The 19,214-nt window shown below is 34.4% G+C and overlaps 2 protein-coding genes across 7 annotated transcripts in view; one reads left to right on the top strand and one right to left on the bottom strand.

Moving 5' to 3' along the window:
- Positions 1-3,062: 3,062 nt before the first annotated feature.
- Positions 3,063-5,766, top strand: LOC105345878 (pantetheinase). Its single transcript, XM_011454221.4, has 2 exons — positions 3,063-3,325; positions 4,160-5,766. Exons 1-2 carry the CDS (start codon positions 3,107-3,109, stop codon positions 5,513-5,515), a joined length of 1,575 nt encoding a protein of 524 aa, XP_011452523.3. The 5' UTR covers positions 3,063-3,106; the 3' UTR covers positions 5,516-5,766.
- A 1,971-nt stretch (positions 5,767-7,737) lies between these two features.
- LOC105345876 (eukaryotic translation initiation factor 4 gamma 3) overlaps positions 7,738-19,214 on the bottom strand; it is a 23,538-nt gene continuing 12,061 nt past the window's right edge. For 5 of the 6 annotated variants that reach the window (XM_066079754.1, XM_034443322.2, XM_066079753.1 and 2 more), the window contains 24 exons: positions 17,258-17,343; positions 16,915-17,128; positions 16,695-16,828; positions 16,457-16,564; positions 16,086-16,271; positions 15,742-15,879; positions 15,516-15,575; positions 15,243-15,386; positions 15,051-15,133; positions 14,800-14,956; positions 14,341-14,388; positions 13,065-13,169; positions 12,794-12,947; positions 12,441-12,559; positions 11,494-11,630; positions 11,171-11,344; positions 10,871-11,066; positions 10,605-10,777; positions 10,287-10,491; positions 9,880-9,975; positions 9,608-9,748; positions 9,439-9,520; positions 9,186-9,332; positions 7,738-9,071 (listed from right to left, as the gene is read on the bottom strand). In XM_066079754.1, the coding sequence (XP_065935826.1) occupies positions 8,890-9,071; positions 9,186-9,332; positions 9,439-9,520; positions 9,608-9,748; positions 9,880-9,975; positions 10,287-10,491; positions 10,605-10,777; positions 10,871-11,066; positions 11,171-11,344; positions 11,494-11,630; positions 12,441-12,559; positions 12,794-12,947; positions 13,065-13,169; positions 14,341-14,388; positions 14,800-14,956; positions 15,051-15,133; positions 15,243-15,386; positions 15,516-15,575; positions 15,742-15,879; positions 16,086-16,271; positions 16,457-16,564; positions 16,695-16,828; positions 16,915-17,128; positions 17,258-17,343 (3,269 nt within the window). In that variant the 3' untranslated portion in view covers positions 7,738-8,889. The remainder of the gene's footprint in view (positions 9,072-9,185; positions 9,333-9,438; positions 9,521-9,607; positions 9,749-9,879; positions 9,976-10,286; positions 10,492-10,604; positions 10,778-10,870; positions 11,067-11,170; positions 11,345-11,493; positions 11,631-12,440; positions 12,560-12,793; positions 12,948-13,064; positions 13,170-14,340; positions 14,389-14,799; positions 14,957-15,050; positions 15,134-15,242; positions 15,387-15,515; positions 15,576-15,741; positions 15,880-16,085; positions 16,272-16,456; positions 16,565-16,694; positions 16,829-16,914; positions 17,129-17,257; positions 17,344-19,214) is intronic. The other variant, XM_066079755.1, reaches the window with a different exon arrangement.

Below are 19,214 nucleotides of genomic sequence, written 5' to 3'. Positions count from 1 at the left end.
ACTTGAGATGCTACCTTCTTAAATTGTCTTTATAACATGAACGAGACTGGTTGCGATTTTCAGATTGTATTTAATATGCTGAGCTGACGGAATGCGTTGAGTACGACAGAAGTGAGAATGTGCCATAAACCGGAATGGTTCAGCGCGATTTGTTTGCATTTGTGATTGTCAATCCAAAAGCAACTGCTTGATGATGGAATTTGAGATTTGCAATCTATCAAATTTTGTTTGACAATCTCGTTAAAGCAGCTAATTGAACGGATTATTAGCAAGATGGCATGTCTATCTCTAAATACACAATGGCGTGAAATTATAAATCCCTTCGTGTAGATAACTAATGCCTGGTTTCTAATTCAGGATAAAAAAAATGAACTTGCGTCCTCGCCCCGTGGCATTTCCACGACCTCCTTTTGGTTTTTTAAAATCTTATATCTACACCGAGTATATATATATTTTTTAATTTCAATTTCATTGTGGACCAACTACCTTTTATCATTATTATGACATATTGGACATCTATTTTAATAAACCGAGCAACGGGGGAAAATGCATGATAACGCATTGCGTACAGCAACTTAAATTAATATTATACCGTAAAATATTCTTTAGGATTTGGATCAGACTAAACCCTACGTCTTCATCTAAGGCATAATTTTATGCATATAATGAACAAAATAGATTAAACCTACTTAACTTATCATTGTCTGATATAAACTCATAAAATCAACATTACAAAAAAGTTACAAGTAAAGTTTTTGATAACATTGTTACTTTGTTACCTGTTGATGCACTGCCGTGAATTCCTTGATGCGGACTCGATGATACAACCTCAAGTCATTTTATCGTAAAGAATTTAAACAGTTCCGACCAAAAGTTAAAGGGAAGTGAGGACATTTATTGCAATTTGTCAATAGGAATGGATATTTAAATAACCGTCAGGGCATTTTTTGTTTTAAAACACTTTTAAATTTACATTTCGCCACGGATTCACGCACTGCCAATAAAAAGAACGCTATGTATATCTAGTCCAGGTGTCCTAGTATATATATACTCGGTTACTCATTAATTGCTTACATTATAGTATAAACAGTATTTGAGCGGAACGGATCGGGTGGACAGTACGGACCAGCCGTCACTTGAGGAATTAACCTCTCGGATTACGTACTCTCGAAGACTACCTCGTACTTCTAAAGTATATTTGTTCAGGCACAACACCATTGTTGTTTCTTTTTGGTATAAGTGTGTGACATTCCTTATTCTTGTTATCAAATTAAGTCTTGTGTCCCTGACTTTTAAAACAATTTGTAAAATACACACAAAGTACAATTTGCAAGAAAGGTGTTTGTAAAACAATGATATAAGTGGAATCAACATTGACCCATAAGCATGACGCGAAAAATTAGGAGCATTCAGGACCATATGAATATATAAGAAAATTTGATTGCGCTTAAGTTGATCATTTTAAACTAAATTTATTAAGTTCATTTTTATCAGAGAGTACTTGTTATAACGAGTATTCAAAAGAACAAAACTCTAATGAATTGAAACTTCTTTTGCCTTTTCAAATTGAGAAAATACAAGCACACAATGCGTTCATTAACTAACTTATGGTCTAAATGCAATGTTCAGAGTCTTTGATTTGATTAGGTATTGCATGCCGGTGCGTCATACAACGGACAATGCGTCTCATACTGTTAGTATACAACGATATAGATAAATTGCAATGTTTCGGAAACCAATTTGTATTGCGTACACCAGAAGTTTGTGTTGTTCTGGATAAGGGTTGACTAATCGGAAATGAAATAGGCAAAGCCCGTTTCCTCATTAGACTATGAATATGAACTGTTCATGATCTCAATTTAGGACACCTGCTTTCACAAAAAAAATTCGGTGTAATGATATAGAAAAGAGAAAACAAATTAAAATCGCATTTTTGAAAATGCTCTTTGTTTCAGAGAAACTATTTTCAATAGAGGAATTTCTATGCAGTAAGAGTTGTCTCTCTTAGTAGAGGGAAATGTACCTTAATTTATCATGACATATTGATTTTAGCTTTTGGTACCACCTGTAGCTCGTGTGCGATAACGAGAGTTAATAAATTTTGACCGGGTATCTTGAGTTTTGTAATATTTGTGTACCTAACTCTTCACGTTCCTGACAATTCTCATTAAATATCAATTTCAATCTTCTGATAAACATACGGCCAAACACTTATCTCCCTGATGCCAAACAAATTGGAAGAACTGTGAACTTCCACCTGAACCTTTATAAGGCATCGGTCTTAGTTAACGGACCATAAATCATCAAAAATTGTGTCAAAACATATCAACAAGATTATGAATTTATTATAATCGTAAACATTTTCCAATATGCAAAAACAGAAATAACAAATATTAGAATCGTAGTAGTTTCTTTCAAAATTAATTTTGTTCAAAAACATAAAATTGTCACACTGAGTGAATATGAAGGTACATATATTACTAGTACCATCATATTCCAATGTTTATCAATGGTTCTTAATGCATACCAAACAAGAGAAAAGTTGTCAATGGTACAGCAAGCCAGGTTTTTCTTTTGAGTGAACAGTATCTATAATCCATTTGTCAACCATGAATTGATGAACACTACCTATCCAGAGAAATAGGGTACTCTATGTGCAATATTTTTGCCAGCTGGTATTTTTTTCAGAAATCATCAGAAATCAACATCCTTGCTCTTGAAAACTGTAAGAGGAGTTATCCGTACAATAGGGATACCCTTTAACCAATATTTTGTTAAAAATAACTAAGTTCAACAGCTGGTATTTTTTCATAAATAATCAGAAATCAACATCCTAGGAATATGCATACCTCTGATATATGTACAACTGATTTACAAAAGAACAACTTCCCATGCATCTTGAAAGCTATAGGAGGATTTATCCTACAGTATCCGTTATCCGTTAAAAATTGTCTTAGAATTGCGAAATTTTTCAGATAAGAATAAGGTACTGGAGATTAAGTAAACAAACAGCATCGGTAAACAGTTCCATATTATCACCTTACTCTTCTTATCTCAGAGTCAGTCAAGGCAATTCGCTCACAGAACAAAGACTAAATACATTACAATGGTGCCCAGACGGCAAACATCGATGATGCTGGGTTGGGTCCTGTTATTCTCTGTTGGGGTCAGAGGATATAGCGACCAAACGTTTCGAGCGGCCGTTTACGAACACGCCCCGCTACCACCAAATAGAACAATCGTGGTAACGCGACAAGAAGCATTGGACTACATGCGGAAGAATCTAGAGGTGTACAAAACGGCAACAGAGGAGGCACATGGACAGGTTAGTATAGGTACCACCTCACCAATCTGTCCTCTATATCCATAAACCATTTAAACAAGAATCAAAGCGTGATGCAATAGCTTTTTGTTATTGCCAATAGTTTTTGGTTTTGTGCTTTCACAACAACACTTGCAAATCTTGATTGCAATCGTTTGTTCTTTTATACCATGGAATCAGAAAAGTGTTATATATATTTAATAGAGGATATAAAGAAATATAGACATGTTTTCGTATGGAAAAGACGATTTCTTATTTTTTTCGTATGCAAGAATTACGGTTATGCGATTTGCAACAAAAGAATAAACATCAATAACATGCTTCATTGTTATATCATATAATCTCACAAAATATGTCGTTTATTTAGACATAAAAACGACGTCAAAACTTTCAATATTTATTTCATAATGAATTTTTGCTTCAACATTATTTTATATAACTAAAGTCGCAATGACGTCATTGTGCCGGCTGAATTTTATCCCTTAGCTTTTTGCAATACGGTTTCATTGTTCAAGAAAAAACATTAAATTATAAAAGTAAATATGAATATTTGTTCGCTCTACTTAGATTTGCTCTGACAGCAGTCCTTGATGTAACGATATGAACAAAAATAAACAAACCATTTATATTGTACTTTTAAACGGTTTGATAACGATTTAGAAGGGTTTGATAACGATTTAGAAGATCTTGTAGTTGCTTGTAGTTGCCGATAATAATACATTTTTTTTTAACTAAAATTGATACTTGTACATCAGTACTAGTAAAATAGTTAAGAAAAAACAATAAAAAGTATATATATTTTGCAGTTTATTAAAACTTTTGCAAAAATAATTACAGAATGTTGACATAATAGTGTTTCCTGAGGACGGGATAACTTATAATGGGCACACAAGAAAATCCGTTCGTCCATACCTTGAATACATACCAGACCCAAAACAGGAGCAATGGAACCCGTGCGAAGTCCCTGACAGGTACTCCAATACTGAGGTACAGTACACTCTAAGCTGTCTGGCCAAAAACAACTCTCTTTGGATCGTCGCCAACATGGGAGACTATCAGCCTTGTCAAGCAGACGACACTGTCTGTCCAGCAGACGGTCATTACCAATTCAACACTGACGTTGTGTACGACAGCAACGGGACACTTATTGCAAAGTATCACAAAATCAACTTATTCTTCGAGTTCATGTTTGATCCGTCAACATCGAAAGAAGCCGTTTCTTTTGAAACACCTTTCGGAACGTTCGGTGTGTTTACTTGTTTTGATATTCTTTTTCGTAACCCTGTTGTGGTCTTGATGAAAGAAAAAGAAGTGAGTAATATCGTTTTTCCTACTGCTTGGATGGACACCCCTCCGTTTTTTGCTGCAATTCAGTTCCACTCCGCAGTAGCTGCTGGCTTCGGCATCAACTTCCTGGCAGCTAACATGCACAACCCTCGATATCGTTTCCAAGGAAGCGGCATTTACTCACCAGATGGAGCTGTGGCCTATTACTACAACAACAGTGTCAAAGGTCAAGAAGAAGGAGGGAAACTATTGGTGTCTGAACTAAAAATCCTGCGAAATAATGCTTTGTCACACAACTCACCCATGTATAGTTCCAAAAAGTATAATGGGACGCAAGCAATGGGTGATGGCGTCTTTCATGCGGATACATTTGGGGACAACTTTAATTATATCCTTCTCGCAGAATCAAGCGGGAAGGCACGGGTTTGTCACAACGAGCTTTGTTGTAAGGCTACTTACACTTCTCGTGATAATTTCACAGAGATGTTTGCACTTGGTGCGTTCGACGGTTTACATACCAAAGAAGGGACCTATTACATTCAAGTCTGTACAATTTTAAGGTGTAAAACGTTGGAGAAATCTTCTTGCGGTCAAGGTTCTCGGGTTTCCAACACTTATTTCACTCAGCTTGCTCTATCTGGAACTTTTAAGACACCTTACACATTCCCAGAAATTCTGCTACATGGCGAAAACGTTTTCGATCTTGCTCCATCAACCACCTGGTCGTATAACGCAGGTAGCATGGAAGCAAAGAATGGCTTTGAACAGCCATTGCTGTCCTTTTCTCTGTTTTCTCGTGATTATGACAATGATTTACGGTTGACAAGTTCGTGCGGTAATCCAAAACTCACCATTTTTACTCAGTGTCTTTGTTTACTGTCACTACTTTTCTCAGTTTTGAGCTGAATATTTTGTTAAAATGTGATGTAACATACAGAAATAAGATTCTTACACATGTTTATAGTCATCTGTGATGTTTTTACCTTTAGCTGTAGAACATTCTCAATATTCTTTCAAAAGTGTCTATGCAATTATTATTGCCATCATTAAATGCATGCTGGGTTAAACCATGTATTGGTCTTTTTTTTGTGTGTGTGTAAAACTTTTCCATTACTTTTTGCACATAGGAGATTCAAAAGTTAAAAATATACTTTCCATCGCCGTGGGATCAGGGGTTCGAATGCTAGAGAGAGAGAGAAGGGAGGGGATGGGTCTTCTTGATATCTAGTAAGCAGATAAACTACATACCGGTATAAGTAACGACGAGCAAGGGAGTCTTTAAAATAATTGGGCCACTTTGGTAAGATATCTTGTGCTGGTTTTTCCTCAGCTCCACATTTACAGCTTGTCGAAATTCTCGAAATTACAATGCAAAGTTTCCCATCCATAAACCATATCTATTCCATTTGTTAACATACTTATCTTAAAAACCAATACTAGTAATGAAAATTATATCGTGCTTTATTTAAACAATAAAATTCTTTCTTTGGCGATTCATGCGAGAAATGAAGGTAGCGACATTGCAGACACATTTATTTAACTCGCTATAAACGCAGATTATGTATTTTTCTGCAATGATTGTGACTTAATATTAAGTAATAGTAGTAAAAATTGAACCAGTAATAACTTAGTTTAGGTCCTCACAGGGCACCAGTTTTAAAAACATTATCACTCAGCAACAATTGTCGCAGACTTAGTATCCAACCCAGAATAGTGTATCAATGTAACAAAATACATCAACGGTGAAAATATGAATAGGACAAGTGAGATCTGGTGATCAGAGGGATTCCGCTCCACAAAATTGCCACCATCTTCAGCATTCACAGAGCTCCCCCAGACGAGGTATCCCCTTTCCGAGACCATCACAATAACATAATATGAAAATCATGGTTTTTGATCTTTATCATGATATATTTACATCTATCGAGTATTATTTCCTCTATTTCTTACGGAAACTTATAGTTAATTCATAGCTCTATAGAAACAGCCAGAGAGAAATCTACACGTCATCATCAGCGGCTGAAACTGAGAGGAGTGAAATTGACACGCCGTTTATCGATTGGTCGAAGCCTACAGCGACCTAAGAAAAATCACGGACTGCACGAAATAATCATGATGCTGTCAGACTCAAAGTCTCACAGGAGACGATTTGGCTGTTTCTTTTAGCTAACATACTTATGTACATTAACAGTAATTATGTATTATTTTACAAACTTTTCATAATCAATTTATTAATTAGTTAAAGAGAGATGTTAATATAAACAATAAAATGCTTTCTTTGATGATTCATGGAGATTATGAAGGTAGCGGTCATTGCAAAAAAAATTTACATAACCCGATAACGCGGGTCATGTATTTTTCCTGCAATGTCGCTACCTTCATATCCCGAATAAATCACCATAGAAAGCATTTTATTGTTTAATAAACAAGAAAATTCTTATTTCGTGTTATCTTATACAATATGATACAATTGATGTTTTCATCCATGACTACATGTATTTTCATTCAAGCCATGAATCATGTGACACGATATGATTTAATATGCTATTAAATACCATTACCGGTAATACAACAGATATTCTATCGTTGGTTACATAAATCATGCTTCAAGAACTTTAATAAACAGGTCATGACTAGACACCGAGGGTATGAACACCCCCCCCCCCTTTAATTTGCTTCACTCGAGAATCTTGAAAAAGTATATTTTTTCTTTGTTGATGGTTTGTACATTGGCAAGTTCGTTTCAAGTCGGCATTAAGCTATAAATCACGGATAAGTCTGAAACAACCTTGTTCACATTTTTAAATTCAAGAGATCCAACTCAGGCCTCGAGTGACATGTCTTAAATTCTAGTGTTGCATAAAAGCAAATGTCAGCCGTTTGCAAACTTAGTGTCACTCGATAAAAGCAAGATGAGATTCAGCAATACGTAAACATTGCACAATACATGCAAGTGATCATCTATTGGATTCCTCAAATTAGGCTTGTGAACTCAATAGGTGGCATTTTTGATACGTTTCACACTGATATTCAAGTACATGTAACTCCATAACATCTCCATTTTTTCCATTAAAGACAACAATCAACTAGTCAGTCAATTGATAGTGTAATTAACAAAGAAGACATCAGGCTTTTTCAATTGCAATTTAATGTTTCTTCTTTTCATTTACAACCCCTTTAGTTTGAAAAATCAGTAGCATATAAATCAAGACATTTGACAATGTGAAAAGAAAGCTTTTGGAATCAGACGTCCGTCTGATTATTGACTATTTACAGAGGTCTAACGGCAAAATAATGACAAACCAAGACAGGGGCACTTGAAATCAATGACATAATGCAAGTTTATCAGAGACATTCACGGTAACAGAAAATAACCAGAGTTTTCTATTATACTATATTTAAACTTTGTAAAATTTACATATACCAACAGAGAACTTTCCTACTAAATCATTTAACAATGTATTGTGCTTATAAATCACATTGTTAAAGACAGATTTATAGATTCATATAATTTTTTTCTGAAGATTCTATTATCACATCAGAAATAATAGTCATGAAATATACAAAAATATTAATAAGAAACAATTTACACTTGCATATCATATAGTAGGCAGTATGTCTCCAAAATAAAATAAATAAATTATAGCAATGAATTGCACCAAAAACTGCAATATCCAACATACATACACAACATACATTCTATGGTTTGTTGTTTGCTAATTACCAAGTGGTTTTTCAACTTGTTCATTCTGGTTATGAAAGAGTCCAGCAAGGTTTAATAGCACCAGAGGTTTTCATCAATCAGTAATTAGAAACATCATCAATCATTTCATGATACATTCTTTCTGACAACAACTAACCATGCAGACAAATAATGAGCAATTAATGCAGTCTTTTTCTGCAATAAAAAATGCAGTTTGCACAGCCTTCGTACATGTGGTTTTAAACCATGGTTTATTGTTTATAAATCTGGTTGGCAGTCACACCAAACAGTAACCTAAAATGCTCACAGAAAGCATGGAAACTTATAACATTCACTTGAAAACAATCTGTAACAACATGATTTCCAACAATTAAGGGCATATGAAAACGGTGAAAATGGCTAGATCACCACAAATGAAATCTTGACTGAGAAAATAAATCATCATCAGTTCCAAGAAAATGACATGCATGTTTCCACAAGAAGCACTCGTTTTCACTGAAAATTCACATGGATAAATAGATATTTATATAAATTCCCCTCCTCCCAATTTCTTCCAAGATCTATAATTAAATTATCCTCAGCTGTCACTGACATCATCCTCAGCTTCACGAAGCCAGGTGAAGAACTGTACAACTTGTTTCATTGCTACACCTTTTCCTTCTTGTTCATTAGGGTCTTTGCTTTTCTCCCACTGATTAAATCCATCCTCAGAAATAATGTCTTCATCATACAGTGTATCAAACAGTGTGCGCAATACTCCTGCAAAGGATAAAACAACCATTAACCTTTCCAAAACAAACATATCTTTAAAATTTGGAATTTTTTGTATTTAATAAATAAACCAAAACAAGTGTAGCCAGGCAAAAATAATACCTTGTGGATGCTCCAACTTGTGCACCAGGGCTTGTAATGCATAAAGTGCCTGCAATTCTGATTCTGCTCGGTGGTCCAAGTATTTCTGCAGCAAATCTCCTCTGTTCTTGATAACTTCAGGCAACACACGTGCACTGCTTCCAGAGCCTATGTAAAATGCAATCAATAATATCAGTTAGTAGATATATAAGTAAGCAGAAACTCTAAGGTACTTGTAGTGCTGCAGTTAAGATAGGGCGAATTGATCACATACCAGTTATTGCACTTTCACAAACTGAAGTCATCAAAGCACGGATAAATTTGTTGCTCTTCATAGTTGGATCATCAACACTCTCCTTTAAACAGAATAAAAATAGCTTGAAATGTATTCAAGTCATTAAGGCACAAAATATAAAACATTCACTTTAGACATGCTGCTTTACCTCAATCCAGTCAAAGATCACTTCATTATCAGTTTTTTCCTTGATGAGGAGGTGGTGCAGTTTGTCCTGAATAGCTTCCATAGATATGGAGACTGTGGGGGTGCTTGGTTGACTGTCATCTCCAGCAGTAAACTCAACTTTCTGTAATTTAGGAACAATACAAACATGACACAAATGAACTTTTCTTGAATCATCAAAATGTTTTTCAAAAGTTTATTATCACAAGTTTTTATTGTCTTTCTTTTCCAAAGCAGCTGAACTACTCCACTTACTTTGTCAACAATGAATTTCTTCACATCACCAGCAGGCATAAAGTCTTCCCATTGTAGACTAGATTGTCTCCACAGAGATCCAACTTTTTTGTGGCCCTGAATCGATAAAGAATTCTTATCAATAACAAGAGATGCTTGTGAAACTTATACTCCCCTTCTTTGAAAACATCTGCGAAGAAAATGAACAAAAACTGCAAATAATTGGAATATTTCTACGTCTAAAGAGCATAACTCTGTTGAAAATTGCTCAATGCAATGACTTATGTAAAATACAACTTCAGGAACGAGGAAAATGGTCCTCATCTGCATCAGAGTAAATAATGACTCATCATTAGTTGCATATGTAGTATGATGTTATTGAACAAGAATACAGAACACTTTAATAGTAAAATTGTCACAAAGCATACCTCTCTATGACTAGCAGCATGCAAAACCTCAGCAACTAAAAGTCCAGCTTTGTTGTTTTCTTTCAGAGGTTCAGCAGCCTTGCGAAGGAAGTTTAGAGGAACACTTCCATCTTGAACCATTGGACCGATCAGCTCACCGAAGTACTGCCAGATTTTTGGAATGTCAATTTCCATGTCTTCAGCATACTGAATAACTTCAGTAAGACTACAAAACAGAACAGAGTAGGATAAACATTTCCCCAATATTAGACATACAATTCTTTTTTTCCTAGAATCAATGTTTTGAGTTTTCTCCCATGAGAAGTTAGTCAAGCTTACCCTTGAATATACACTGGGACAGATAAAACATTCTTTATGACTAGATCATGCAATAAAAGGCCAGTCTGGTTCCTTGCTATGTTGGATCTCTCCAAGACATAGTTCACTGCTGAACTAACAAAGGTGTGCATCACAGATGGGGATTTCAGCTCCTCAACACAGAGAATGGCCTCCTGAATACAGAGAGATGATATTTAGAGATCAGACAAGAAATTCATTTGATATTCAAAAAGTCTTATGAAGTTTTCTATATTATAAAGTGTTACCTTGATATCTTGTAAATGTAGATATTCATCCAAAATAGTTTTGGTTTTCTTTTCCATCTCTTCATCAGTAAGCTCTTTGGCAGTGGGTGGAGCTGTTTTGCTACTCTTTTCAATCTCCACTCTGTGAGGTTCTCGCCCTCTACTGCTCTCTCTGCTCTGGCCTTGACGTGGTGTGGTTTGACCACCAACAACATCCCTATAACAAGTCAATATTACTTTTAGTTAAATATTTTTTTCAATAAAAAAATAACTTAGTTACATCAAACTTCTGTGAAAAGACTTGCAAGTATGGCATCATACCTGACAGCTGCAAGGGCTCGTTCCTTCTCTTGCTCCATGGAAGACCTGGGAGTGATACCTCGACTTTGTGGGCGACCAAATCCACCAGAGCCTCGGCCACGGCTATCCCCACGTGCTGGACTAGTGCCAAATCTACCCCTACTGTCATCCTCTGGTTTACTAAGTGCAGAGAACCTGAAGAGAACATAGGTATTTTTAACATTCATAGCACATAATTTCAATAGTGCATAAGGGATCAAGATAGATATTTTTTTTTATTTAAAGCTATTGGAAAGCAAACAGTAAATGACAAAACACATCAAAATAATATCAACAATATTTACCTGTTGCTTGGTGCATTGGATTTTTCTTGTTCCACGGAGTTTCGTGCTCCTCCTCCAGTGCTTCCTCTTTGCCAGCCAGAGAATCGGTTTGTGCCCCCACCAGGACCTAGCTGAATATTGGACTCATCCAAGTTTTGCTGAAAAATATTTCAATGAATTTGTGTATATTTTATCTCCATAATTTTATTTAACAAGAACACAGCCAAGTGAAACCCTCCCTCGCGACATGGTACAAGCTCAACGTGAGCAACAAAATGTCTATTCACTGGGGAGGGGTCTTACATGAATGTGGTTGTACAATTTTCCATATTCTATACAAAATCACACCACATACATATAAACACTTTATTAAACTTCAATATTTTATTAAAATTATATAGAGTAGCTTAAATTAAGTATTAAATCTGATGTTTCTTGTAAGCAAATTAATGTCTTATAATAAAATGTACATGTAGCTGCAGATCTGTAGGATAATTTGGGTCAGCATATCATATGTAAACCCAATTTTTGAGTAGTTAGAGATATACAGTTAATAATACAAAACATCGCTGATTAATGTTGGCAAGATTCATTAAAGTAACTTCTAAATCTTGGGGCAATTTCACAATTGGTAATTTGGGAATTTTTGCCTGAAATAGAATTAACTGAATCTCCTGCTCACTTCAACTTTTCACTTTGAACATTCTTCTTATTCTTCATTATCAAGTAGTACATAAAATTCCTGTTTTAAATGTAGTTATTAAATGATATTTATATATTTTATCAACTGACTTGAATGGGGTTTGTCCTTTTACCATGCCACAGAAGTGTACAAAGTTTGATAATTCTTAGTGTGGTGACTTTTTTTAAGTTTTGCCCATCAGTTGTTATACACACTGGACTTAAAAACATTAGCGAAGCTGTATCCCCTTTGCAACAAGTAGTGCAAATGAATAATAATCTAGTACCTTAGTGATTTTGAGCCTTGAAGGGTCAATGGACTGTCTCTCCACTCGTATATTAGGTTTGCCAACAGTGTTCCATCCATCACTAGCACCCATTCCAGATCCAGGTGGTCCCCTTGATCCTAATAAAATAAATCATATGTTAAGATATCTCATAACATGCTGCATGTGCTTGAGAATGTAGGCCATTTGATGCAACTTCAGTAACGAGGAAAATGGTCTTCATGTGTATCCGAATAGATAAATGTCATCATTAGTTGCATATCAAATTCTAGAGTTCCTCTTTGATATTCACATGTTCCAAACAGCCAACAATACTTTGTCTACACAATGTTCTATGACAAGATCAAACAAACCTCTAGCTCCACCCCCTCTTCCTCCTTGGGCTTTTTGCTGAGCGGTTGCTTGTTGTAAGAATATCTGCCTTTCTTGCTCTTCTTTCTGGGCTTCTTTGTGGATCTGATCAATTGTCTTGGGATTGCTTTCATCTCTCCTTGGAATCCATTTACACTGTGAAGAACAAATCAATTGTATGAGAAACAAATTCTACACAGTTTATTCATATGTCAAAAATTTAACAAGATTTCAGCTACAAAGAACAATTCTTAAAAATTAACTCATTCTTACCTTTCTGAGATCAATGACATCTTGTAACATGAATCTCACTCTCGAAGACGTCTTCTTCTCTTGTACTACCTTATCCATCTGATTAAAATACTGGTCCATTCTCGGCTAAAAGGAAACAAAAAAACATGCATGATATATCTTCAATAACCCTCAATCAACAAATCCAATTTTAAAGTGAAAAAGAAAAAATAAGTTGTGACTAAAATCCTGTAGAAGACAAAAATCAAAATCTCTTAAACCAGGGAAAAAATAACTTAAATCATGTGGTAAAAAGAATTTGCACACTGTAGAAGCACATATTTATATTGGGTCAAAATTTTGTTGTTTTTAAAGCAAATAAAATTTCGTTGGCATCTAATTTCGTCATATAGTAATCTATTTGTGATCATTGATACTTGGCTTAAAAATTTGTCATTGATTTAATTTCGTTGATTTATACTGCCAACAAAAATAAGGAAATTAAATCCTCAACGAATATTTCTGCTTCTACAGTATACATGTATACACTTTGTTACAAGGCGTTTTAATCTATCATTAATAGTGTTGTCAACAAGTACTCGGTTAACAGCCAAATGATGCGAGTATCAGATAGTAAAACTGACATTCAGTTACTTGGATAAAAAAACATTTTACATAGTAATTTGTTTTGATAAGGTTTCAAAGTTTATATATAATTGATAGGCTGCCGCAGACTTCAAAAGAGTGGAAATATTTTTAAAGAACAGCAGATTCATACTCCGGGAAATGTTAATTACTAAAATCAGAATTTTTTGTAGATTTTGTGTGTTTGTAATTGGGAATAAAGTTAATTAACATTAATGTTATATTTCTACTGATCAGTAAAAGAGATGGGCTTAATAGTAGGTGGGAAAACTGTAATGAAAAATTTTATCAGCGTAACCGAGTACTTGATCGTAAAAGTAAGCAAGTAACTGGTTAATAAAAATCGTCATAGTTGACAACACTAATCATTAGACATATCATATAATCATTTATTTCTAATAAAATGTGACAAGAAACAAACTATTTTTTCTTTAAAGATTTGCCCGTGTCATTTACAATTAGAGAGCACATACAAATAAAAATAATTGATGCTAGTATTGAAGGGAAAAGGAGGATATCACACAAATACATTCAAATGTCAATACAATTACCACTATTTGTAAAAGAAGAACAAGGAATAAAAATCACAATAGTGTTTACTTTTTACTATCACTTGATGAAGGATAAAAAGCAAACACGTGTTCAAAAGGTCTCAAAATATAATTTGTATTACCTGATAATGAAACTGTTCTTGCACATTGGAGTTTTTCTCAGTACTTTTCTTTAATGTAAAATTCAAGAGTACATAAAAATAGCTGAAAAACTTGATACCACCTTTTCCCCTTTTATGTAAACACATGCAGGTGAAGATGTGTTTTGTTTAGATCTTCATAAACTACTCCCAATACCACTTTTTAGTACGAAAAAGACTTGGAAACCCAGCGCACCAATTACATTCATTTTTCCTTAAAATTTGTTTTCATACTTATGACAATGCCAATAAGTACTTAACAATTCTGAACTTCTATTAAATATTTGGTATCATAAAACAAAAAGATATACACCCAATCCTAATTACATGTAGCTTTAATCTCGATTATGTACTCTGAATTTACGACACAAGGCACTGAACAACATCACTTTGCATTTCTGCTTTCCTTTTGTTAAATACTAATTAACAAAACAATGTTACCCTGGCTTTATCTGTGTCCAATTCTTTTCCAATGGTTGAGAGAAGCCTGCACAGACATTCTAAGCTTTCTTCATCCTTAGCTCTCAGAAGTTTGAACAAGCAGTCATGCATGATATTTTCCGTCAACATCTTCAGGTTGAATAACTCTCCAATAAACCTATTTTAAATCCAAAATAAAATCATATCACAAATGATTTTAAGAGAAGAGATGCTATTTAAAGAAACAAAATACTTTACAAATATCTTTATACCTGATATTTCCCAATGACCGCCTTCTTGCCTTTGTCTCAGAGAATACCAATTCCTCACATAATTCTTCACGTTTCTTAGGATCCTTTAAAAAAAAAAAATGCAAATAAAGAACAAAGCCTATCATACATATCCAATATAGACAAGAAAATAAATTCCTTGTTTTTGACGCCAAATTTGTAAATGTAATTTACCGTGGTTTCGGCAATGACTTTCCTCCTTTCCTCCATCTCTTTCTCAGAATCCTTGTCTTTTTCAAACTCTTTCTGACATCTTGTCAACAATATTGCACGAAAATTTACATACTCTCCTAGTTTGGAAGTGGAAGCTACTTTAATCTATAACAATAATCAGATTTCAGTAAGATTTCAATACTAATATTGACATAGCAGAATACATTCAAATTTGAATACAAAGTACATTTTATACCACCACCATTCAACGAGTAATGTATTTTATGTACTCACCATAGCTAAATAACGGCACATACTGGCATATGCAACACTGAAGCCAGGTTCACTAATAGCCTACAAATGGAACAATAGGTTTAATACAAAGTTCACAGAGAATTTTCCATATTTCCATCAAGAAATAATCAGAGTATATTTATCACCAGTATCTTTCTGACAGGGATAACTATAAATCATCATATCTGCTTAAAATTCTCTAGACTTTTTAAAGTAAAACACTTACCTTCTCAAATATCAGATCAGTAACACCTTTTAGTCTTTCTTCAGTGGTAATATCCATTTCAGAAACCTGCTTAACCAGAGTTTGGAATTTCTGTGGTGTAAGTTTGTTGAGAACACTGCGCACTCTCTTGTACAACTCCTGTTAATGAAAAATTCAATAGGGTTAACAGATTTGCAGTGAAACAAAAAAAAACTTTTTAGAAATAACACATTACAGAAAGAAACTAAGGTCAGTCTTTTGGTTTCCACAAGGTTTAATCAGACCTGGATAACTTTTTATAGAATGCATCATATTTCTTAGTTTCTTTTCAATTTCTATGTAACGGACACTTAAAAGTAAATCACCTCTGTTTTTTTGGTATCATCATCAACAACCTCTGCCTGCTCCTGCTTTCTTCCAGGCTTCCATGCAGACTCTGCTTTGTGGAGGGTAACATCCTGTGTGATGGAACCAATAGAGATGACCTTTCTTGGGGTGGCTCCACCTCCTCTGTTTCTCTGACTGCTTCCTCCTTTAGTCATGGATGGACCCTGCAAAAGTAATAATAATGGTTTAAAGATTGTATGTTTCACAAAAACGTGAGTTCATGTATTATGATAAACCAATTTTCAGATAACGTTTTCAGCAGGGTTTTTCTGACAGGGATAACTTTGAATCATCATCATTGGCTCACTATGTATATGCATTCAGTGATGGCTATCTAACCAGTACTTACTCTAGAGGGTCCTCCTCGCACAAATCCTGGGGTAAAATCAAATGACGACCGTCCAGGATCTGGGTTGAAACTTGAAAAGGATGACCTATTTGATTGTGAGCTGTGGGGCTAAAAATAAAACCAAATTACATTTATCTCAAGTAAATCACTATTAATCATTCATGTACTATTAAAACAAAGTGTACACAATTCATCCCAAACAAATGAATTATGAATGAAGTTTTGAGATTTTTTTTACCTTATCAAGAATGATTTCTGGAAGGTCAGGTAGGCCTGCAGGTTTTTGGGTGGATTCTGAGGAATACTGAACACTAAGAAGAAAATCCCTGTCATAAAGGCGCTTGCCCTCTGGATTTAGAGGACTCCACTGGTCTAAAGAGAGATATCATATTAGTAATTACTCTTTGATAGCAAAGAAAACAAAAATATACTGAGAAGAGTTCACACAAATGCTGTACCTTCTTTGTATTTGTATTTGAGTTCTGGGGTTGACTTATCAGCTTCAGAGGATTCGTTTGCCTCTTTGTTTTTCTCCTGGTTTTTCTCATTTTCTTCCTGGACCACTTTATTTTCATCCTCTATCTTAATTTCTACTTTTGGCACTTCTGCTTGAACAGGTACTGCTGTCTCTTTCGGTTCTTCCACACTAGTTCTTGATTCAGATTCTGAAGGCTACAATTGTTCAGAAAACATAGAAGTCTTGTCTACCAAAATGGTTAATGTTTCAACTTCTATAGAAACCACTGACACACTTAACTGGCTTCAAGTGGCCTCTGTTATTCTATATTATTACAAACTTACCGAGCTATCCACAAAAGCATCCATATCAGTTCCTGACATGTCTTTCTTGTTAAAATCTTTGGCCTTCTTCTTATTTTTCTTCACATCTAAACACAAACGATTTATAATTGTACAATACATGGACACCAAGCCACTTTATTACTCATATATTAAGCATTTAATAAATTGGTACACATAGAGCATAAATTCATCTCCTGACCAAAAAAAATAGTGCACTTTTTAAAATTGAATCCTTTAGCATACATAGTCCTGCAACATGTTTTTTTTTAAGACTAGTGCACGATAATACACACATTGTCAGAGTGAAAAGGGCAGTATTCCACTTTTAAGAAGACAAACACATACGCCCAACTTATAAATTTATTTCTGATTGTAATTTCATACGTAACAAACATTTCCTAATGCAGGAAAAAGGAAATACTGGTATAACAATTCGTGACTTTTACTTTAAAGGTATATGTGGCATATTTGGAGCAAAATTTACCACATGAGTTTGAGTAAAAATAAACCTCACGCTTCATATAATTAGCGTTTCACCAACTCTGGACCCATAAAACTTATTCTGTCTTTAGTTATTTATCTCTAAACTTTGCTACAAATCTGATGAATATTAATATGATCCGCCCATTAATAACACCTCTGCATATGAAAGCGTGAAAACCCAGCATTGAAAACGCAATAGCAGAACAGTTTGTATACAATTTAGAATCACGTTTTTCATGTCTTAAATTAGATGATTTTTATATCAGATGATGCTCAAAGCACTTTTATTCCAATATTCATTAATGAAGAACAATATAAATTGTTAACTGTGTGTAATAAAGGCAAAACCCAATTTTGGTGTCATCGACATGGTAAACGAGTAAATACCCCCTTCATGAGAGATGCATGTACAAGAGACATAATTTTATCTTTATTCAAAAATTTTTCTTAATGAAAATCTACTTATGGTTTATAACTTACAGAGTAAAGACACAGAACACATGGAACTCCAACACATGGAACACGAACCTGACTATTTTTCTTATATTAAAACCCCTACAACTTCATGATGGAAACTTATGGTCTAGACCCCCTTTTTTTGTTCTTGCCATTGTTGTTGATGGACCAAGATGGATGTCAAGTGACCCGTTTAAGGTGGGTTATTCAAATCTTTTGATTTTTTTTAAACAGTACATAAAAAATAAAATATATTTTTTTCCTTTCTTGTATCTTTGTTAAGCAATTTACTTAGACAGCGTAATTAAATTGAAAGTTTATATTCAAAAAAACGTAATAAAGCAAATAATCAGATCTTACAAATGTTATTCATGAAAAATACACCATAGATATCTTTAACATATGTTTTTTGAACAATTATTGCTACTGTTACTACGGATAATCACATTTACAGTTTCTAATGACACAAGCCAATTTCTGAAATTTGTTCAAAGATTTAATAAATCTTAGTCACCCTTAAAAATCTAATGATAACTTTACTCAGGTTTTATTATCTTTTTTTTTTTATCTGTAAGTAAGCCAATAATTTTTTTTGAATAAAAGTTTGCTAATAAAGTTTCATTTACACCAGAGTGAAAAAAAAATTTGATTCAATCGATATCAGCATTATACCTTATGTGCAAATCAGAAACTAATATTAATTCTCATGGCCCATCATCTCATGAATATGACAACATCACTATAAATAGACTTTTTATGACCTAGGACACTGTCAAGTTGGCCACTGAGATATGCATATTTCTTTGATACTGGCCCACTTCGTGGAGAAATGCGCAGAAAAGTCAAATCTCTATCTGTATGGTAGCCGCCATTCCAAAATGCAAATTCGGGGTCGCTCTAAGACCAAGGGGGTGGGGAATTCCCCTGCATATAATGCCTTACTTACCTAACTGTTATTACATTTCAAACACAATCTAGCTGTAAGCTAGACCCCCAGACCCCCTTGTACTTGTTTATT

The sequence above is a fragment of the Magallana gigas genome, chromosome 3 (genome assembly GCF_963853765.1).
Source record: "Magallana gigas chromosome 3, xbMagGiga1.1, whole genome shotgun sequence".
Classification (NCBI taxonomy): domain Eukaryota; kingdom Metazoa; phylum Mollusca; class Bivalvia; order Ostreida; family Ostreidae; genus Magallana; species Magallana gigas.
The sequence above is the reverse complement of the archived record's forward strand: the minus strand, read 5'-3'. Positions and strand labels throughout refer to the sequence as shown.